At 44.7% G+C, this 24,038-nt stretch overlaps 1 protein-coding gene across 4 annotated transcripts in view; it reads right to left on the bottom strand.

Moving 5' to 3' along the window:
• The window catches only part of LOC106569166 (tensin-3), a 75,380-nt gene that overhangs the window by 33,921 nt on the left and 17,421 nt on the right, over positions 1 to 24,038 (bottom strand). For 3 of the 4 annotated variants that reach the window (XM_014140218.3, XM_014140219.3, XM_045694166.2), the window contains 2 exons: positions 12,685 to 13,944; positions 486 to 649 (listed from right to left, as the gene is read on the bottom strand). In XM_014140218.3, coding sequence (XP_013995693.2) covers positions 486 to 649; positions 12,685 to 13,944 — 1,424 coding nt within the window. The remainder of the gene's footprint in view (positions 1 to 485; positions 650 to 12,684; positions 13,945 to 24,038) is intronic. The other variant, XM_082960897.1, reaches the window with a different exon arrangement.

Genomic DNA, 24,038 nt, shown 5'->3' with positions numbered 1-24,038 from the left:
CACAACATTTTATATAGCAAAAATGGTACACAGCAAAACAGAGCACTTAATTGTGCACATCATGACAAGCAAGGCAATTTTTGGGGTCCAGCAACATTAAGGCAGTTATATACAATTTAAAATATTACATGACATTACATTTCATAATACTTTTCACAAAGTGAAAGGGAACACATTAATTGTCTTCCCTCAGACCACTACTCCACTATCACATATTTACAATACAACATCCATGTGTACGTGTGGGTAGAGTGCGTGTCTTATCATGTGTATGTGTGTCTGTGCCTGTGTGTGTGTCTCTTCACAGTCCCCGCTGTTCCATAAGGTGTATTTTTATCAGTTTTTTAAAATCAGATTCTACTGCTTGCGTTCCATATAGCCATGGCTCTATGTAGTACTGCGCGCCTCCCATAGTGTGTTCTAAACTACAAGGTAATGACAGACATTGGGAGTCAGCGAGTAAGGGTTTCAGTATGTTCAGGTACCTGTGAGTGAGGTGCGCAGGGTGAGTAGGTCCGTGTGCTCCTGTAGTCTTCCTGCACACCCCAACCTGAGCCACAGAACCCTGGGTGATCTGTGACATCACTGACCTGCCGACTCAGACTCTGCATGGCGTCCACTCTGACATCACCAATGGACGATGGGACGGCTGCTCAGACACACAAAGAGACAGAAAGGAGGGTGAGAACTAGCCATTGATGCTGAACATACCAGAGAGCACTACCACCTCAAGTCTATAGGAAATACATGCTTCTGAAGAATGTCAACCCTTTAAGCGATGTTAGTGACATGCAATGTGTGAAGCAATATCATACCAAAGACTTCTGGCTCTAACTTCTTGATTACACTCTCTAGGAGTTGTTATACCTCTCCAATACCTTCAACTGTCATAATATTGAGTGTAGTTTAGTACTAGTGTCTGTGTCGTTGTGAGTGGACAGCTGAGGACCGAGGGGGAGATGTGAAGTGGGGGGCAGACTTGTGACAGACTGGCCTGGCCTGGGGTGACCCTCCACTCGGCACCGGAGTGCTAATTTAAGGCCTCCCAGAAAGCCCTGTCATCCTATAGCCATGAGGATTGTTAATGTAGAGATGTATAGTTGTGGCCAAAAGTTTTGAGAATGACACAAATATTAATTTCCACAAAGTTTGCTGCTTCAGTGTCTTTAGATATTTTTGTCAGATGTTACTATGGAATACTGAAGTATAATTACAAGCATTTCATAAGTGTCAAAGGATTTTATTGACAATTACATGAAGTTGATGCAAAGAGTCAATATTTGCAGTGTTGACCCTTTTTTTTTACAAGACCTCTGCAATCCGCCCTGGCATGCTGTCAATTAACTTCTGGGCCACATCCTGACTGATGGCAGCCCATTCTTGCATAATCAATGCTTGGAGCTTGTCAGTATTTGTGGGTTTTTGTTTGTCCACCCGCCTCTTGAGGATTGACCACAAGTTCTCAATGGGATTAAGGTCTGGGGAGTTTCCTGGCCATGGACCCAAAATATCAATGTTTTGTTCCCCCGAGCCACTTAGTTATCACTTTTGCCAAGGTGTCAAGGTGCTCCATCATGCTGGAAAAGGCATTGTTCGTCACCAAACTGTTCCTGGATGGTTGGGAGAAGTGGCTCTCGGAGGATGTGTTGCTACCATTCTTTATTCATGGCTGTGTTCTTAGGCAAAATTGTGAGTGAGCCCACTCCCTTGGCTGAAAAGCAACCCCACACATGAATGGTCTCAGGATGCTTTACTGTTGGCATGACACAGGACTGATGGTAGTGCTCACCTTTTCTCTGGACAAGCTTTTTTCTGGATGCCCCAAACAATCGGAAAGGGGATTCATCAGAGAAAATGACTTTACCCCAGTCCTCAGCAATCCAATCCCTGTACCTTTTGTAGAATATCAGTCTGTCCCTGATGTTTTTCCTGGAGAGAAGTGGCTTCTTTGCTGCCCTTCTTGACACCAGGCCATCCTCCAAAAGTCTTCGCCTCACTGTGCATGCAGATGCACTCACACCTGCCTGCTACCATTCCTGAGCAAGCTCTGTACTGGTGGTGCCCCGATCCCGCAGCTGAATCAACTTTAGGAGACGGTTCTGGCGCATACTGGACTTTCTTGGGCGCCCTGAAGCCTTCTTCACAACAATTGAACCGCTCTCCTTGAAGTTATTGATGATCCAATAAATGGTTGATTTAGGTGCAATCTTACTGGCAGCAATATCCTTGCCTGCGAAGCCCTTTTTGTGCAAAGCAATGATGACGGCACGTGTTTCCTTGCAGTTAACCATGGTTGACAGAGGAAAAACAACGATTCCAAGCACCACCCTCCTTTCGAAGCTTCCAGTCTGTTATTCGAACTCAATCAGCATGACAGAGTGATCTCCAGCCTTGTCCTCGTCAACACTCACACCTGTGTTAACGAGAGAATCACTGACATGATGTCAGCTGGTCCTTTTGTGGCAGGGCTGAAATGCAGTGGAAATGTTTTTGGGGGATTCAGTTCATTTGCATGGCATTGAGGGACTTTGCAATTAATTGCAATTCATCTGATCACTCTTCATAACATTCTGGAGTATATGCAAATTGCCATCATACAAACCGAGGCAGCAGACTTTGTGTGAATTAATATTTGTGTCATTCTCAATACTTTTGGCCACGACTGTACTAATGCACAGGATGATTACACACACACACACACACACATTCTCTGAGGGCACAGCCGGAGGAGGTGTGTGTATGTTGGTGTGTGCGTGTGCGTGTAGGTTGTTGTGACTGTCATGGTGTGTTATTTTGGACTTAATTTGCATATGTTTCTTAGTCAGCATTTTTATTTTTTAAATGTGTGTCCGTTTTTCTAAACCAGTATGTTTCAGTCAGGCTCGGCATGCCTGTGCCTTAGCAGACGTTCATTTAGCAGACGTTCTTATCCAGAGCGAGTTCATCTCAAGATAGCTAGGTGGGACAACCACATATCACAGTCGTAGTAAGTACATTTTCCATCAACAAAGTAGTTATCAGCAAAGTCAGTACTAGTAGGTTATTTAAGATACTCTTTGAAGAGGTAGGGTTTCAGACATTTTCAGAAGATGGGCAGAACCTCCGCTGTCCTGACGTTAGGGGGAAGCTTGTTTCACCATTAGGGTGCCAGGACAGAGAACAGATTTGACTAGGCTGAGCAGGAGCTGAACCCCTGTAGGGGTGGGAGGGCCAAGAGTCCAGAAGTGGCAAAACAGAGTGCTCAGGTTGGGGTGTAGGGTTTGAACATAGCCCAAAGGTAGGAAGGGACAGTTTCCCTTGCAGCTCCGTAGGCAAGCACCAGGGTCTTGAAGTGGATGCGAGCTTCGACTGGAAGTTTGTCTCTGTTGTGGGTGGGTGGGTGGGTGGGTGGGTGGGTGGGCTGGTGGGGGGACACACTGGTAGCGTTTGCTGGCCGAGAGCGGTCTAAGGTACACCTCTGAACAGAGTGCCGTCTGAAATTTGCAAATCGATTCTGCGCAAATATGTCGTCAAATCAACATTTGGTGAGGAGTGTATGGTCCCTAAGGTGGCATCATGGGGAGTTGAGCTCATTGAGAGGGATCTGAATGAATGCCGATCTCATTACCATGTGAGAGACTAACACTGCTAATAACTCTCACTATCACCTCTCTAACGTCCTCTCTCAGGTGAGATGTTTTCATTGCCCTTCAGCTTGTAAACACTGTCATTTTTGGGGTGTTGCTATCTTTTTCTGTTTTTGGGAGACCTCACTTTGTAGAGACATAACATACATTCCAAGGATGAGATCATGATTTGGGTTAGGGTTATGTTATCCACTCAGTCAATTTTTTTTTAATTATTTCTCCATTTTCTTTCTTTCTGCATTGTTGGGAAGGGCCCGTAAGTAAAAAAGGTGATTTGCTGCTACTACTCTTTATTTTACTCTTATTATTATCTATCCTGCTGCCTAGTCAGATTACCCTGCCTTCATGTACATACAGTGCCTTGCAAAAGTATTCATCCCCCTTGGTGGTTTTTCCTATTTTGTTGCATTACAACCTGTAATTTGAATGGATTTTTATTTGGATTTCATGTAATGGACATACACAAAATAGCCCAAATTGGTGATGTGAAATTAAAAAATAACTTGTTTTAAAAAATTCTAAAAAATAACAAACAAAAAGTGGTGCATGCATATGTATTCACCCCCTTTGCTATGTAGCCCCTAAATAAGATCTGGTGCAACCAATTACCTTCAGAGGTCACATAATTAGTTAAATAAAGTCCACCTGTGTGCAATCTAAGTGTCACATGATCTGTCACATGATCTCAGTATATATACACCTGTTCTGAAAGGCCCCAGAGTCTGCAACACCACTAAGCAAGCGGCACCACCAAGCAAGTGACACCATAAAGACCAAGGACCTCTCCAAACAGGTCAGGTACAAAGTTGTGGAGAAGTACAGATCAGGGATGAGTTATAAAAAAATATCCAAAACTTTGAACATCCCACGAAGCACCATTAAATCCATGATTAAAAAATGGAAAGAATAAGGCACCACAAGAAACCTGCCAAGAGAGGGCCGCCCACCAAAAACTCACGGACCAGGCAAGGAGGGTATTAATCAGAGAGGCTAAAAAGAGACCAAAGATAACCTTGAAGGAGCTGCAAAGCTCCACAGTGGAGATTGGAGTATCTGTCCATAGAACCACATTAAGCCGTATACTCCACAGAGCTGGGCTTTACAGAAGTGACCAGAAAAATGCCATTGCTTAAAGAAAAAAAGCAAACACGTTTGGTGTTCGCCAAAAGGCATGTGGGAGACTCCCCAAACATATGGAAGAAGGTACTCTGGTCAGATGAAACTAAAAGTGAGCTTTTTGGCCGTCAAGGAAAACGCTATGTCTGGCGCAAACCCAACACCTCTCATCACCCTGAGAACACCATCCCCAAAGTGAAGCATGGTGGTGGCAGCATCATGCTGTGGGGATGTTTTACATCGGCAGGTTCACCTTCCAGCAGGACAATGACCCTAAGCATACTGCTAAAGCAACACTCGAGTGGTTTAAGGGGAAACATTTAAATGTCTTGGAATTTCCTAGTCAAAGCCCAGACCTCAATCCAATTGAGAATCTGTGGTATGACTTAAAGATTGCTGTACACCAGCGGAACCCATCCAACGTGAAGGAGCTGGAGCAGTTTTGCCTTGAAGAATGGGCAAAAATCCCAGTGGCTAGATGTGCCAAGCTTATAGAGACATACCCCAAGAGACTTGCAGCTGTAATTACTGCAAAAGGTGGCTCTACCAAGTATTGACTTTGGGGGGGTGAATGGTTATGCACGCTCCAGTTTTCAGTTTTTGTTTATCTTATTTCTTGTTTTTCACAACCAAAAATATTTTGCATCTTCAAAGTGGTAGGCATGTTGTGTAAATCAAATGATACAAACCCTCAAAAAAATATATTTTAATTCCAGGTTGTAAGGCAACAAAATAGGAAAAATGCCAAGGGGGGTGAATACTTTCGCAAACCACTGTATCTACCTCAGATACCTCATACATCTGCACATTTCTCTGGAATGTATTGCTACATTCTTGTGTATTTTATTCCTCTTGTGTTACTATTTTTCTTTTATTATATATATTGTTTTTTACCGTGCATCGTTTGGAAGTGCTCGTCAGCAAGCATTGCACGGTTAAGTCTAATCCCGTTGCATTTGGCGCATGTGAGAAACACAATTTGATTTGATTTGAAGTACGACAGCCTATTTCAACAAAGAAAAGGAGTCAAAACACAACTCTATTCATGCATTTATAATTGGGCTTAAGTTGCACACAACAGTGTCGTAGCTGTGTCGTAGAGTGAGTTTGCTTGTAATGTTCAGAATGTTTTATGTGGAGTGTTTATGAGTGTGCCAGTGTTTGTGTATGTCTTCAATACAGCTGCTCTACACATGTGATTTATGGCTACAGCAGTTATGTCTGTCTGTCAAGATACAATTTGTGATTTTGCCCATAGATGTAAAACATTTAGCATAACAGAGGTACCTTTCCAAGTCTTGTGTACTTATACAGTACAAATCTAACATTTGAACTCATCTACTCATTCTAGGGTTTTTCTTTATTTTTGCTATTTTCTACATTGTAGAATAATAGTGAAGACATCAAAACTATGAAATAACACATATGGAATCATGTTGTATCCAAAAAAGTGTTAAACAAATCCAAATATATTTTATATTTGAAATTCTTCAAAGTCACCACCCTTTGCCTTGATGACAGCTTTGCACACTATTGGCATTCTTGATGTTTGGGGCTCCCGAGTGGCGCAGCGGTCTAAGGCACTGCATCTCAATGCTAGAGGCGTCACTAAATAACAGGCTGTATCACAACCAACTGTGATTGGAAGTCCCATTGGGCGGCGCACAATTGGCCCAGCGTCGTCAGGGTTTGGCCGGTGTAGGCCGTCATTGTAAATAAGAATTTGTTCTTAACTGACTTGCCTAGTTAAATAAAAATAAAACAATTATCTCAACCAGCTTCATGAGGTAGTCACCTGGAATGCATTTCAATTAACAGCGGTGCCTTGTTAAAAGTATATGGAATTTCTTTCCTTCTTAATGTGTTTGAGCCAATCAGTTGTGTTGTGACAAGGTAGGGGTGGTATACAGAAGATAGCCCTATTTGGTAAAAGACCAAGTCCATATTATGGCAAGAACAGCTCAAATAAGCAAAGAGAAACCACTTTAAGACATGAAGGTCAGTCAATTCGGAAAATTTCAAGAACTTTGAACATTTCTTCAAGTGCAGTCACAAAAATCATCAAGCGTTATGATGAAGCTGGCTCTCATGAGTACCGCCACAGGAAAGAAAGAGTTAACTCTCCTGCAGAGGTGTAACGCCCTGGCCATAGAGAGGGTTTTTTTGTTCTTTATTTTGGTTAGGCCTGGGTGTTACATTGGGTGGGCGTTCTATGTTCTGTTTCTATGTGTTTGTATTTCTTTGTTTTGGGCCGTGTGTGGCTCCCAAATCAGGCACAGCTGAAGTTCGTTGTTGTTGATTGGGAGTCACACATAAGTGCATGTTTTTCCGTTGGGGTTTTGTGGGTAATTGTTTCTGTTCAGTGTGTTAGCTGTCAGTACTGTTTGGCTGTCGGTTTTTTCTTGTTTTGTAGTTGTATAGTGTTCTTTCTTAATTAAATTATGATGAACACTAACTCCGCTGCACCTTGGTCTTCTTCCGACGACAGCCGTTACAGAATTACCCACCAAACCAGGACCAAGCAGCGGAGGAGGAAGGATCAACAGGAGAACAGCTTGATGGACTCATGGACATGGGAACAGATACTGGACGGAGAGGGACCATGGACTCAGGCTGGGGAGTATCGCCTCCCGCAGTGGGAGATTGAAGCGGCGAGAGCGGAGAGGCGATATTATGAGGAGAGAGAGCGCAACAAGCACAAGAGGCAGCCCCAATAAAAAAATTGGGGGGGGGGGGCACACGGGACAGTCAGCGGAGCCGAGGTCGGAACCAGAGTCAGTCGGGTTGACATTGGAGGTGAGCGAGGGGTACGAGGCAGAGACTGTGAAGGAGTTAATGGGGAGATTAAAGGAGAGAGAGAGATGAGAGAGCTGCTAGTTTGGTGCATAAGGCACGGCATTCGCCCTACGGAGCGTGTCGTTGAAATGATGTCACCTGAGGCAGCTCTCCATACTCGTCCTGAGGTGCGTGCTGGTTGTCTGGTGAAGACTGTGCCTGCGCCCAGAAACAGGCCTCCTGCATGTCTTCCAGCCCTGCACGTCCTGTGCTTACGCCCAGAACCAGGCCTCCTGCATGTCTTCCTATCCTGGTCAAGCCCGTGCCTCCTCCACAGACCAGTCCTCCAGTGGGTCTCCCTATCCTGGTCAAGCCCGTGCCTCCTCCACGGACCAGTCCTCCAGTGGGTCTCCTCATCCTGGTCAAGCCTGTGCCTCCTCCAAGGACCAGTCCTCCGGTGGATCCCTCCACCCTGGTCTCTCCTGTGCCGCCTCCTCAGACCAGGCCTCCAGCGGGTCTCCCCAGCCTGGTGAGTCCAGGGCCTGCGCCCAGAGCCAGGCCTCCTTCATGTCTCCCCAGCCTGGTGAATCCTGAGCCGGATCTGCCAGAGTGGCCCGCTGTGCCGGATCTGCCAGAGTGGCCCGCCGTGCCGGATCTGCCGGAGTGGCCAGTCTGCCCGGAGCTGCCGGAGTGGCCTGTCTGCCCGGAGCTGCCGGAGTGGCCCGTCTGCCCGGAGCTGCCGGAGTGGCCCGTCTGCCCGGATCAGCCGGAGTGGCCCGCCTGTCCGGATCTGCCATCGCCGCCCGCAAGCCGGGCGTAGCCATCGCCGCCCGCCAGCCGGGCGCAGCAAGAGCCGCCCGCCAGCCAGCCAGGCGCAGCCAGGGGCGTCCGCCAGCCGGGCGCAACAAGGGTCGCCCGCCAGCCGGGCGAAGCCAGGGTCGCCCACCAGACCTTCGGCGCGGCCAGGTGCGCCACCTAAGAGGGCGACGCCAAGGGTGGGGCAGAGGCTACATCCCGCACCTGGGGGGGGGGGGGGGGGGGGGGGGGTACTGTAACGCCCTGGCCATAGAGAGGGGTTTTTTGTTCTTTATTTTGGTTAGGCCAGGGCGTTCTATGTTCTGTTTCTATGTGTTTGTATTTCTTTGTGTTGGGCCGTGTGTGGCTCCCAAATCAGGCACAGCTGAAGTTCGTTGTTGTTGATTGGGAGTCACACATAAGTGCATGTTTTTCCGTTGGGGTTTTGTGTGTAATTGTTTCTGTTCAGTGTGTTAGCTGTCAGTACTGTTTGGCTGTCGGTTTTTTCTTGTTTTGTAGTTGTATAGTGTTCTTTCTTAATGAAATTATGATGCACACTAACTCCGCTGCAACTTGGTCTTCTTCCGACGACAGCCGTTACAAGAGGATAAGTTCATTAGAGTTACCAGCCTCAGAAATTGCACGGAGTTCAAGAAACAGACAAGTGAATCAGGCCTTCATAGTCGAATTGCTGCAAAGAAACCACTACTCAGTCCAAATTTCCAATTTTTGGTTCCAACTGCCATGTCTTTGTGAGATGCAGAGTAGGTGAACGGATGATCTCCGCATGTGCGGGTCCCACCGTGAAGCATGGAGGAATAGGTGTGATTGTGCTTTGCTGGTGACATTGTCAGTGATTTATTTTGAATTCAAGGCACACTTAACCAGCATGGCTACCACAGCATTCTGCAGCGATACGCCATCCAATCTGGTTTGCGCTTAGTGGGACTATCATTTGTTTTTCAACAGGACAATGACCCAACACACCTCCAGGCTGTGTGAGGGCTATTTGACCAAGAAGGAGAGTGATGGAGTGCAATCACCCAACCTCAACCCAATTGAGATGGCTTTGGATGAGTTGGACCGCAGAGTGAAGGAAAAGCCGTCAACAAGTGCTCAGCATATGTGGGAATTCCTTCAAGACTACTGGAAAAGCATTCCAGGTGAAGCTGGTTGAGCGAATGCTAGGAGTGTGCAAAGCTGTCATCAAGGCAAAGCGTGGCTACTTTGAAGAATCTCAAATATATAATATATTTCGATTTGTTTAACACTTTTTTGGTTACTACATTATTCTTTATGTGTTATTTCATAGTTTTGATGTCTTCACTATTATTCTACAATGTAGAAAATAGCAAAAATATAGAAAAACCCTGGAATGAGTAAGTGTGTTCAAACTTTTGATTTGTACTGTACGTACAGTCACGTTATGAGTTGTCCCTGAACCACGAAGCTATTCCCTTTCCACTGTAAGTCACATGAATCACACTTTAGCCTTAACAACTCACCTGCACACTATGTTCACCTTAACACTAATCATTATTCATCTACACATCGACACAGACGTCTACTCTAAACCAACTCAATATACAGATATAGGATCTTAATTTCATCCAGTTTGCTTCAGCAGGAAAATCCTCATTCAGCAACAGGAAATGTGAATTATTATGTAGATTATAATTAATGGACATTTCTGTAGGGGTTGATACATTTTTTGGGGGGCAAATCAAGTCTGAAATTTCAAAGTGGAAATTACAAAGTTTAGAAGCCTTCTTAAAGCTCAAATACACTACACGTTTGCATTTCCTGCTGTGCAGGAAAATTCTCAGCAACAAGAGTGATCAAATTAAGGTTCTACATCTGTATATGTCCTTCATGTAAATAAGCAAAACACAGCATGTTTCTGCACTGTGCTGTGTGTCAGTCTGGATGTTCCACTGTATGTACCGGATATGCGCAGACAGGTACAAGTCTCTGAAATCGGATGGAAAATGCGATGCCTCGGGGCAGGCACACTTGTTCCTCTCTTGGAAATTCCAGGGCCCTCCTCCCCGTGCTGCGCTAACCTCTTTACGTGCCCCCTGGCTGCTCCAGGTACATATCTTAACGTTATTCACACTCTACTGACAGCCAGACCGCACTCACTTACTCCAGGTAGAAACAAAATGGTGGACCACAGTTCCAGAGCCAATGAACTGCACTGCATGCTTATTCTTGAGTCAACAACATTCACAAGTTCAACAACTGAGAAGACACGGCCAAGTTTGGTGAAATGAAGAAATACAAAACATTTGTGGTTTTAGTAAGTGCGTAAGATTAAATCTGTACATTTGAATAGTTATCTGCAAGATACTGTACATATCACTAATAGAGGGAAACGAACAAAGTGAGATAATGAAATTAGCTGGTTTCAGATTACAGACCAAAATACTGTGAATGGCTAAGGTCCAAAGCTGGTGGGAGACGTAGGCTACTTTTCAGTCACTGATAAGCACTGAACACTCCTAGGATTCTTTGGCACAGTGTTTCAGAATCAACGTCTATGTCCATGAACAAGGGCATAATAGACCAAAATAATATCCAGACTTCCAGAGAGAAATATTTGGCATCTGAACTAAAGATAAGCCAATGTTTTTTTGTGGAAAACTATTGCAATGTTCAAAACATACAATAATAAGTAAGTAAGATAGAATATTCCTCCACTTCTGTTTTTTTATTATTTTATATAGATAACATGCAAGGGGACCTGCTGACACCGACAGCTGAATATTCCCTTTATCATGAAGACACTGTTTTCTGAAAGCAAGAAACATCAAGCTGGTGTTTCTACTGATAAAAGCAGCTTCAGTGAGCAAATGACAAGTAGGGCCTGAGAACGTGTGAGGAACTTTCAAAGACATTCCATGACAGCAGTATAGTGTCCCACATGTATGAATGTTCTAGAGATGTGTGAGCCTAGATCTACAGAGCTGATGACAGCCCTCTCTCTCCGTCTGATTCCGGAGTGAGATAGCTGTACACAGACAAGCCTCGACAATGGCCTCTGACTCAAAAACAAGCTGAAAACATCTGAAAAGCTGTCAGGAACCCTGCTATTTACACTGGCAAACAGCCCTCCAGGTGGGAGAGAGAGCAAAAGTGCGTTTTGGTAAAGTTAACACTATGTTGTAAGAGAAGGGAGGATTTCATGTTGATGTTCTCCCAGAACAGATGCATTATAAAATCTGACTGTCTCATTGATTTCCTACCACCACCATTTTTCATGAAGCTTTGCTATTTGCAGAGGTTGCGTCACATTTCCACCACCAGCGCTAACATTACCACCAGTACTATTATTGAATCACCATTATCGTTTATTTCCTTGTGTCGCAAATCACACTCTGTACGGCAATATTTTTCGTCAATTGGACAACGCTTTGAGGAAATTTGCAACACAAACATGGAAGAGAGTGAACGTGACACAGAGAATGGAGACACGGAGTTCGTACCTAAAGGAGGGGCAACTTTGGTCGCATGGACGTGGTTTGAGTATAAAAAGTCTGACACGGACCAGAAAACCGTCCACTGAAAAATATGCTGCAGGCCGGTCCTGACAACAGGCTCAAACACCACTTACCTATTTTACCACCTATGCAAAAATCATGTGAAACGGTACAGAGAGAGTCTGCGGATGAGACCCCAAAAAAGTACAGTCGAATGCTCAAAACAACCCCCCGACTCAGACGTTGCAAGAGGCTTTTTCCCGCGGCATACCGTATGGCAAAGAATCACCAAGATGGAAGGAGATAACAGCTGCCGTTACAACTTACATCTGCAAAGACATGGCCCCAATTTACACGGTCCAGAAACTGGGATTTCGTGAGTTGGTGCTAACACTCGACCCAAGGTACCAAATGCAAATTGATATGTGACACGTATTAATGCCAAAATAACATGCAAAACAGGCAAGCCCCCCCCCAAAAAAAAATATATTTTAGGCCTATATTTATTTTGTTTGCAACTATAGTTGAAGTTTTCTATTTACCTTTTTAGATTTTATACATTCATATTTTACATTTTGTTACATGCTTAATTGAAAATTTACACACGTTCTAAATAAAATAAATAATCGAATATGAGTAAGTACCTTTTTATTTGTTGAGTATAATTCAAAATGTAATTAGAAAGAGGCCTTTACATGTGGTCATTTTATATAAACTATTTATAAATTGAATTTACAGAAAATGTGCTATATCGTGATATGTATCATTATCGGGATATGAAATGACCTTTATCGGGATATGATATTTTGGCCATATCACCCAGCTCTAACCACCACCATTCCTATCACCACACCACCACCACCACCACACCCAGAGCTTGCTGTCTGTCTTACCTGACTGCTGTGTGCTTTGCAGTGGGGCTGTACTGTTATCCATGAGTCTGTGACTGACTCCATTGGGGCAGCCTGTTGAGGTGGTGGTGGTGGTGGTGGCAGAGCCATTCACGTGCGTCCCTGTACCTCCGTTCCTCTTGACCGAGCTGGAGCGTGTGGGGACCGGCATGAACGTGGGGTCCAGGTCCATAATCAACTGGTTGAGCTGGTCGATGGAGTTATCAATGTCCACGGTCAAAGAGTTGAACTCCTCGTCTCGCTTGTTCTTGTTGACGACCGCAGGAGACTGCTCACTGTGAGTTTCTGGCAGGGCCATCACCGTTCTCTGGACAGCAGTGTCCATCCTCAGCACGGAGCTTTGTTGTGGCACTGTAGGGGCTGGTGGTTTGGGTGGGCTTCCCTCCTGCTGCTTGTTGTTCCCTGGGTACCTCTCTCTTTCCTCACCCTCCTCGGCCTGCAGGTAGGCATATTGATGGGCTGCTACCATCTGCTGCTGGCGCACCCAGGTGTGTGTGGAGTAGCTGCCCTGTAGGTAGACCTGCTGCTTGGGCATGGGAACAGTGCTGGCTGGGGTGGAGGCAGAGATCGAAGCACTCCTTTGGCCCAGACAGCCCCTCCGGGCCTCAGCGTAGGCCCTCTCGTACTCCTCCATGGCTGCAGGGGCTGGGTGGTGGTGCTGGTGTTGGAGCTCCTCTCCCCCGGGGCTGCCAAAGCCATCCGACAGCAGGGAATTCTGGCTGCTCTTGTGGCAGGACGATGACAGGGTTCCCAGGCTGTCCACACTGTGCAGGTCGTGACCCGACAGGAGGACCAGGTCATCCAGGATGTCCGTTTCCCTCTCCCTGGGGGGCCGCGGGTCTCCGACGACATGCACCTGGACTTGGACCAGTCTCTGGAAGGCCACCCCTCCTGGCCCTCCACCTCCGCACTCAGACATCTCCTCGACCTCTCGGGAGGGTTCCTCCAGGCCAAACCCACTCAGCAGGCGCTTCAGCTGGGCCTTTTCCTGGCGGCTGGGGCCCTGCTGGGACCTGGTGCTGGTGGTGATAGGAGCTGGGGGTCGGTCGGTCCACAGGGAGGTGCTGGACAGGCCTGAGTCGCTGCTGGCTGACAGGGCGTGGTCGCTGTGGTCGGGGCTGCTGGTGATAGAGGTGGCTCGGTGGGCTCCACGGCCCAGGGTCATGTTGGTGGATCCTCCCCCGTTAGCGTTCCTCTTGGACAGGGCTGCTTTGTCCTGGGCCAGGCCCTGAGAGCGAGGCACTGGAACGACAAGAGATGGAGCGTCTTCAAACGGTCAGCTGGTACGGAGACACACACACAGACATGACCACACATGGACACACACACATACAGGTGGATGACCACAAAGACGCTCACATGACCACAAAGACGATCACGTTCTCACATACACAAATAAGTTCTCACATTCACAATCACATGGAATGAACAACAAGTACAGCTCGCTGATAAAAACAAACAGGGATACACAAACTCACCTTTTGACACACAAACATTCAAATGAACACACACATTAACTCAAAAGTATGCCACATTTTCAGAGCTGGTGGACAATGAGTAGGCTACAGGTTGTAAGAACAACAAAGCAAGGGAATTATCAGCACTTCAACTGCACATGACAAGAGTGTTCTCCTAGACAACAGTGCAGCACAGAATAGTTTCCCCTCAATCTCAAACCAAAACAACACAAACTAATCACAAAATCTAACCATTCTGATTAAATAAAACCACAAAAGTATCACCAACCAACAATGATTTAGGCTACAGTTGATCCCACTCCAAGAACTCCCAAGTTCTAACCATCAGCCACATTATTTAGCGAGTGAATTTTTTTTAATAAAGCACCTATAACTCTCATTCGTACATTGTGCTGTACGGTGTTCCTCATGTTCAGGTGATATAACTAACTGGTCTCTCTATGTGCTGATATAGGAGAGACAAAGTGATGTTTAGTCCCCAGCCAGTCAGTCAGTCACAGTGTTTGATCTCTGCATTCCTCACTGTGGGGTGATTTACCAACCCGTCCCTACTACCCTTTGACCCTCCAACATATGTCTAAACAGCCCAGTTAAACCCTCGGCAGAAAAATACAACCACAGTCAGAGATCAAAACAGCACAGTCAAATTCATCACTCTCGCTCATTCCTCGAATAGGTTACTGAAGAAAAAATGAAAGAGTTCTAGCTAGCTAACAAGACAAGCAACCGGTACTTACAGAATGCAGTTCAATGCATTAGACGTGTTCCATGTGCAAACAAAGGCTGTGTTGAAGTCCTGGGTAAAAGCGCCATTCCACAATCAGTGTCACTCTCCTCTAGCTCAACAAAGGAGAGTTAGCAACATGACCCTGGTGCCTCTGTCTCAATCTGGTGCGTTAAGTACTTTCCTTTCAGTCAAGCCAACAGGGCTGTTGTAGGATCTGAATACCAGACACGCATGATAAAAGATACCCTCCTCCTCTACCCTGCCTTATGCTGGTTTCCCCCCTACACTGCTACACACACACACACACACACACACACACACACACACACACACACACACACACACACACACACACACACACACACACACACACACACACACACACACAGGGTTCTCTTGAACTCACATCCGGCTTTCTAAAGCAAGTCTCAGGCCTCCTCAGCAGGCTACATTCCAGGTCAGAACAGAACTTCTAGGAGTATTCCAACAGATCCCTCTACAGCATTCCAACTGGCAAAGGTAGTAACAATTCTGAAGACAGATGTCTCCCTCCTCTCTCTCCCTCTGGTGCCTCAGTATGTTACCCTCCCACTTCTCTCCCCCTTTCTTCCTCTTCCCTCAAGGCCCCCCTTCTTCTTCAAAATAGAATGCAGCCACAGCTCTTACCTTCTCCTTGACCGGCTGCAGGTAAATAAGTGCACGCACTAGACAACCACCATCTCCCGCATAACAAAATTGAGAAATAGAGGGAAGATATGGAGAGCGGGAGGGAATAAATAAGGACTGTGATGTTTAGCAAACAGATAGTAGGCTCCCACACACACATACTAGTCCTGCTAGCAGTGAGAAGGAAGGTGAGAGTATTTGCACTCCACACAGGGGGGACCTTGAGGAATGTAAACAAGTGGGGAGGGGCCATGGGGTGGGGCCTGTGGGTGGGGGAGGGCCCGGTGCTGAGCTGAGCTGTAACCCGAACTCGAGCCCGGCTGCATCAGGGGACTACCCTGCTGGGAGGGAGGAAGAGGGTATGAGAGAGCGAGAGAGACCATATTAGAGACCCATATTTCCCTCAGATTACAGATTCACAAAGATTTTGAAAACAAACTCAATTTTGATAAACTCCCATATCTACTGGGTTAAATACCACGGTGTGCCAAGAGTTGTGACTTGTTGCCATAAGAAAAGGGCAACCAGTGAAGAACAAACACCATTGTAAATACAACCCATATTTACATTTATTTATTTTCCCTTTTGTACTTTACTATGTGCACATCGTTACAACACTGTATATAGACATATTATGACATTTGAAAATGTCTTTATTCTTTTGGAACTTCTTTGAGTGTAATGTTTACTGTAAATTGTTATTATTTATTTCCCTTTTGTTTATTATCTATTTCCTCTTGCTTTGGCAATGTTAACATATGTTTCCCATGCCATTAAAGCACTTGAATTGAATTGAGAAAGAGAGAGAGAGAAGCAGTGAGGATTGAAAACAACATTTCTTCTCCTCTCCTCCTTCCCGCTTTCTTTCACACTATAAAGAGCGACTTCATTAGAGCGAGCCTGCCTTCTAGTTGTGCCCTCTGCTGGTTTTTTGAAACCTACCCAGATAGCCAGGTTGTTTTTTCTCTCGCTCTGTTGTATTATGAAATGACATGCCTGCCATCCGCGCTGCGTACACCAGCGTGGAAACAGATGTGTCCGAACCTCAATTATGGGGTTCAACAATTGTTTCTACTGATTTTGTCTATCATAAGACACACACTGGCATGGCTGAGGTCCATGGGTGGTTAACCAAGTATGGTCCCATCTGGTGGTCTTCATCTTTGACCCATTTCATCTATCCTAGAACTTCAAGTTTCAAGTTTTTATTGTCACTTGCACTAGTACAGTGAAATGCCTTTATTTCTTGCTAAAAAGAGCACCACCGCTAACTAGCTAGCCATTTCACATCGGTTACACTCACCCACCTTTTGACCTCCTCCTTTTCCGCAGCAACCAGTGATCCTGGTCAACAGCATCAATGTAACAGTATAGCTTCCGTCCCTCTCATCACCCCTAACTGGGCTCGAACCAGGGACCTTTTGCACACATAAACAACCGCCTCCCACGCAGCATCGTTACCTATAGCTCCACAAAAGCCTCGGCTTTTCAAGGTCTCAGAGCGAGTGACGTCACCGTTTGAAACGCTGTTAGCGCATCCCGCTAACTAGCTTTGCCATTTCACATTCGGTTACACATGCGTGGTGCATGTTATGTGTGTGTGTGAGCGCGTGCGTGTGTGTGTGCATGTGTGTAAAGGGGTGGGGAGGAATGGAGGCATTGATCAAACAACTTTTGGTTAGAAATTGTACATTTTCTTAGGTTATTATGGTGTTATAAAACACTCTTCACACTCAACAAGCATTAGGGCAAATGGGAATGTAGCTGCAAAACTGTTGATCTGACGCCAACTATTCTTAACCCCCAGAGGGATTGTTGTTGCTACACCTTTGAAATTACCCTACTCTTACTCTGCTCACATTACTGTTATTACCATCTGCCATCCCTCCTCCTCCTCTCCTACTGTATGACAGGCCTGTGAGTCATGACCATCATCATCCTCATTTCTATCCCTCCTGGCCGGGCCCTGGCCTAGCTGCCGTTAAAGGGAAGGTTGCACAATATATTTCCACAAATTGAACAACGCAGATGGATTAAATTCCATCTAAACGGTCTTTAAGCAACAGTGTATAAGAAAACTATGTTATGCACTTCTATTTTTGCAATTTGAATTACATTGATCAACAACTCATATACCAACAATCAATTGCGGCTTTGATGTCAAGAAGGGAACGGCCTGATGGTAGCGGCAGTGCACTAGAACCACTGTTTACCGGCATGCATGTTTGCCGAAATGTGAGACGTTTGGCCGCTTTGTGAGGAGGGTAACCCCTGGTGCTTCAGTAATTTTGATGGCTACCAACGGTGGAAGAGTGGATTCACCATGAAGCTGATGCTAAAAAACGGTACTGTGCTCACAGTCAATGTTGCTTCAAGTCCACTGACACCACCGGTGCTACTGCAGCATAACGACGGGTGGCTTCAATGATTGATGTGAATCTGGTAAGTACAGTTGAAGTCGGAAGTTTACATACACTTAGGTTGGAGTCATTAAAACTCGTTTTTTCTACCACTACACAAAATTCTTGTTAACAAACTATCATTTTGGCAAGTCGGTTAGGACATCTACTTTGTGCATGACAGAAGTAATTTTTCCAATAATTGTTTACAGGCAGATTATTTCACTTATAATTCACTGTATCACAATACCAGTGAGTCAGAAGTTTACATACACTAAGTTGACTGTGCCTTTCTTTAAACAGCTTGGAAAATTCCCGAAAATGATGGCATGGCTTTAGAAGCTTCTGAGAGACTAATTGACATCATTTGAGTCAATTAGAGGTGTAACTGTGGATGTATTTCAAGGCCTACCTTCAAACTCAGTGCCTCTTTGCTTGACATCATGGGAAAATCAAAATAAATCAGCCAAGACCTCAGATTTTTTTTTTGTAGACCTCGACAAGTCTGGTTCATCCTTGGGAGCAATTTCCAAACGACTGAAGGTGCCAGGTACATCTGTACAAACAATAGTACGCAAGTAGAGACCACGCAGCCGTCATACCACTCAGGAAGGACAAACGTTCTGTCTCCTAGAGATGAACGTACTTTGGTGCGAAAAGTGCAAATCAATCCGAGAACAACAGCAAAGGACCTTGTGAAGATGCTGGAGGAAACGGGTACAAAAGTATCTATATCCACAGTAAAATGAGTCCTTGGTCGCTTGGTCGCAAATGGTCTTCCAAATGGACAATGACCCCAAGCATATTTCCAAAGTTGTGGCAAAATGGCTTAAGGACAACAAAGTCAAGGTATTGGAGTTGCCATCACAAAGCCCTGACCTCAAGCCTATAGAACATTTGTGGGCAGAACTAAAAAAGCGTGTGCGAGCAAGGAGGCCAACAAACCTGACTCAATTACACCAGCTCTGGCAGGAGGAATGGGCCAAAATTCACCCAACTTATTGTGGGAAGCTTGAGGGAGGCTACTCAAAATGTTTGACCCAAGTTAAACAATTTAAAGGCAATGCTACCAAATACTAATTGAGTGTATGTAAACTTCTGACCCACTGGGAATGTGATGAAATAAATAAAAGCTGAAATAATTCATTCTCTCTACTATTATTCTGACATTTCACATTCTTAAAATAAAGTGGTGAACCTAACTGACCTAAGACAGGGAATTTTGACTAGGATTAAATGTCAGAAATTGTGAAAAACTGAGTTTATATATATTTGACTAAGGTGTACGTAAGCTTCCGACCTTAACTTTAGGTACTAAAATGCCCAAAGAGTTTTGTCATGTTATATTGCTAGTAGATAATGAAAAACCAAGATAGCCAACTATATACAGTGCATCCGGAAAGCATTCAGACCCCTTACCTTTTTCCACATTTGTTACGTTACAGCATTTTGTTACGTTGCAGCCTTATGGACATGATTTGGAAAGGCACACACCTGTCTGTATAAGGTCCCACAGTTGACAGTGCATGTCAGAGCAAAAACCAAGCCATGAGGTTGAAGGAAGTGTCCGTAGAACTTAGAGACAAGATTGTGAAAAGGCACAGATATGGGGAAGGGTACCAACAAAAATTCTGCAGCATTGAAGGTCCCCAAGAAAACAGTGGACTACATCATTCTTAAATGGAATAAGTTTCGAACCACCCAGAGTCTTCCTAGAGCTAGCCACCCGGCCAAACTGAGCAATCGGGGGAGAAGGGCCTTGGTCAGGGTGACCAAGAACCCTGCCCAGAACCTGATGGTCACACTGACAGAGCTCCAGATTTCCTCTGTGGAGATGGGAGAACCTTCCAGATGGACAACCCTCTCTGCAGCACTCCACCAATCAGGCCTTTATGGTAGAGTGGCCAGACGGAAGCCCCTCTACAGTAAAAGGCACATGACAGCCTGCTTGGAGTTTGCCAAAAGGCACCTAAAGGACTCTCAGACCATGAGAAACAAGATTCTCTGGTCTGATGAAACCAAGATTGAACTCTTTGGCCTGAATGCCAAGCGTCACGTCTGGAGGAAACCTGGCACCATCTCTACGGTGAAGCATGGTGGTGGCAGCATCATGCTGTGGGGATTTATTTCAGCGGCAGAGACTGGGAGATTAGTCAGGATCGAGGGAAAGATGAACGGAGCAAAGTACAGAGATCCTTGATGAAAACCTGCTACAGAGCGCTCAGGACCTCAGACTGGGGTGAAGGTTCACCTTCCAACAGGACAATGACCCTAAGTAAACAGCCAATACAACGCAGGAGTGGCTTCGGGACAGGTCTCTGAATGTCCTTGAGTGGCCTAGCCAGAGCCCGGACTTGAACCCGATCGAACATCTCTGGAGAGACCTGAAAACAGCTGTCCAGCAACGCTCCCCCATCCAACCTGACAGAGCTTGAGAGGATCTGCAGAGGAGAATGGGAGAAACTCACCAAATACAGGTGTGCCAAGCTTGTAGCGTCATACCCAAGAAGACTCAAGGCTGTAATCGCTGCCAAAGGTGCTTCAACAAAGTACTGAGTGAAGGGTCGGAATACTTGTGTAAATTTCATATTTCCAGTTTTTTTTATACATTTGCTAAATTATATAAAAAACGTTTTTGATTTGTAATTGTGCAGTATTGTGTGTAGATTTCTGAGGGATTTAAAAAAATAATGTTTTTAATAAAAAGTCAAGGGGTCTAAATACTTTCCGAATGCACTGTAAGTGCACCTGGCCATGCAGAACGAACTGTCCCACTCACACAGATCTAGCATGGTGTTTTTGGGATGGAAGCTAGCTAGAAAGCAAGCTACAGCAACTCCATCAACAGAATACTGTTTTAAATTGTAAATTGTAAAATACCAATCGGATTAATGTAATTCTTTATTTCAAGGTATGTCTTTATTTTTGTTAAACTGACTGATCTTTACTGTCCGATATAACTTGCAGGATATCATGGTAGCCAATGTTTGAGTAGCACTCAGGTTAGCGTGTGGCTAGCTATAGCTACCATCGGCCAACAACAGAGTTTTAGCCAGTTTGGCTATAGACTTTCAATGTCTAATATCTAACAGTAGGAGAAATGCTGATGTGCTGAACTGCTAATAAGTGATGTGTTTCAAGGCTGCTAGTGGTTAGCTAGTGGTTAGCTAGTAGGGGTAAGCCAGGAGTGTAAAAGGGCTATGATAAAAGCCTGCTAGCTGTATGTGTTTCAAAAAAAATTCTACAGAATAAATAAATCACAGGATATGGTCAGATGTTCCCTTTATTCAGAGTGCCACAATATTTTTTCAAAAACAATAGTAGGACTCTGCATGATGTGGGTCTTTACCGTCTTATGTGGACAGGTTCGCCCTGCTCCTCTCGTGCTCCTCTTTATGTCACATTTCTGAAAATGTTTCTTTCATGACTTCAGTCAAATTCTGATAAAATATAAATTTCTCCCAAATTGCAAATGTAAAGTGATATGTCATATTGGGACATTTAGTTGGAAGGATGAAGCAAATCAGAATGTTTAATTAACAGCAACCTAATTCTGCAATCTTCCCTTTAAGGCTTCCGTTTGGTGCCCAGCCAGACAGCCCTCAGCTAAAACATTCCTCATTAATCCAGCTAGCCTGGTAAATGGCTCTGCTCTGACTCACTGACTCACTCACCGGGAGCTAGAGGCAGAAACAGAGTTGAGAGAGAAGGGAGCCCTCAGTACTGGAGAAGTCTACTGTGGTCTAGGCTTTATCTGTGAATAGGCTCAAAGGCGGTTGTTGACACACCTGGTAATGATTACAGGGACACCCCCTGATTCATGTACACGGGAAGTGAGTTTCTAAAAAACAAAACAAACACTGGCTGGATTTGTTTCTGTTGATGGACAGGACATTTACCCAGGAAAGAGTAGTTCAGTTTCCAGTAAGTTGTGTGAGGTAAAGTATTGTGTAAAAGAAAATCCTGGAAAGAAAATCCTGGTAAAGAAATCTAATTGATTGATACAATAACAACAGCTATATCAATCAAATCTAATTGATTGATACAATAACAACAGCTATATCAGCCAGAAGAGGACTGGCCACCCCTCATAGCCTGGTTCCTCTCTAGGTTTCTTCCTAGGTTTTGGCCTTTCTAGGGAGTTTTTCCTAGCCACCGTGCTTCTACACCTGCATTGCTTGCTGTTTGGGGTTTTAGCCTGGGTTTCTGTACAGCACTTTGAGATATCAGCTGATGTAAGAAGGGCTATATAAATACATTTGATTTGATTTGATCAATAAAGACTTTTTTTCTAAAGGACCTATTCTTATATCCCTCATTAAAGATCATTCCACCATGGTATACTCAAACACAATACTTAATTAGAAGATCAACCCAAATTTCAAATAGATTAGATTTAAAAAGCCATTGAGGTAAATGATGTTGCCTTTCCACATACATAACAACGAGGTGGTAAGCAGTCTTTAAAATGGCAAGAGTACTTCCTCCTTCCCTTAACCCACTGATTGTCAGCTAGTTAGAGGGACACTGGGAGCTGCCAATGGACTGTAGCTGCTGAATTCCTGTAGAGCTCCCAGTCTTTCCTCTCCAATCTAGAGTTTACATGAGAAAACAAGGCTGTAAATATTCCACAGGAAAGCCTCAAAGCAACACTTTTATTTTTTGTTTAGGTTGTTGCTGTATGCCTTTAATTCATATTTTAATTTAAAAAATGTGCTCTTTCATTACGCGCCCAGAGACTCTTGATCTAGCACTTCAAACATAAAAGTTGTGTAGTTGAGTTTCTCAAATAAAGCAATATAACAAATTGTCTTTATCATCAAATGGCTTCTATGGGTGTTATATATAAATGCTTATTGTGTAACGGGCCTGGGTGGATTCATGTTTTAATGCCACCATATCGCTCTATTCTGGGAGGTTGTTGTGAATTGCGCGGTTGAGAGGAGAGATTTGGCAGAGCAGCAACCACCACAGCTAGGAGGGGACGCCCTGACAGTGTGTGTGTGTGTGTGTGTGTGTGAGAGAGGGAGCACACCCGCGCCTGCGTGAGTGGGTTGGTTGAAGCATGCCTATTAATTTGATACAACAACAACAACAGAAATCTCTGGGGAACTACCCGTTCTCTCTATGACCCCTGGCTTGCTGTATGCCCTACGGTAGCAGCACTTTTCCATCGCTAGCAAATAACAACCCAAAAGACCTACAGAAACATCTCACTAGAATTGTCCTAACCCTAACCCAAGCTGAGATTGACATGGCCATTCTTAGCAGTATGAGAATCTCTGTGCCTTTGGTTCATCAAGAGGATATGCTATCCTTCATATCCTCTGTTCGCCATAGTAAATAAAAAAAAATCCATACGACTTGCCCTGGTGCAAATCTTTCTTATGAGTAATGGGTCCCACTGCCACATAAACTAGGCCAGGGACGACTGACTGTGTGTATGTTAATGTAATCATGCTGCGGTCCCTATATGATACAGTACAGAATGAGGTGGGCCAACCAGAGCATAGGACTATGAATCTGTCATGCTCTGCAGTACTGAGACTAGCATGACGTTTACAGGGTTGCTGAGAGATCTGTTTCACTGGAAAAAATACTGCAGTTATCACTTTCCACTGGGCACGGACTGGTTGAATCAACATTGTTTGCATGTAATTTCAAAGAAATAATGTTGAACCAATGTGGAATAGATGCTGAATTGACATCTGTGCCCAGTGGGTTGGCTCTCTCAGGAATGATCCATTCATTCATTTATAAAAAATAAGCACTGACTGAACCAGACGTGGTTTGATTGGTTTTACTGGGTGTACCTGTGTTGGTAAAACTGGAGCTTGGTTAAGGAGTTGTTCCTGACAGGGATAGCCTACATGTGGCTCAGAGATTTTACTGGGCAGAAAAAACGCCCTAGTAATGGCTCAATGGACAATGTAAGCAGATAAATTCCATTCACTCATAAAACTGACATGCTAAACTACTGACCCAGATATGGCTTGGTATCTGGATGAACTTGTTTGTTAGTTGTGGTGGATCATGTGATAGTAAGTTAGTAATAGTTAGTAATGG

The sequence above is a fragment of the Salmo salar genome, chromosome 14, assembly GCF_965601325.2.
Source record: "Salmo salar chromosome 14, fSalSal1, whole genome shotgun sequence".
Classification (NCBI taxonomy): Eukaryota; Metazoa; Chordata; class Actinopteri; order Salmoniformes; family Salmonidae; genus Salmo; species Salmo salar.
The sequence above is the reverse complement of the archived record's forward strand: the minus strand, read 5'-3'. Positions and strand labels throughout refer to the sequence as shown.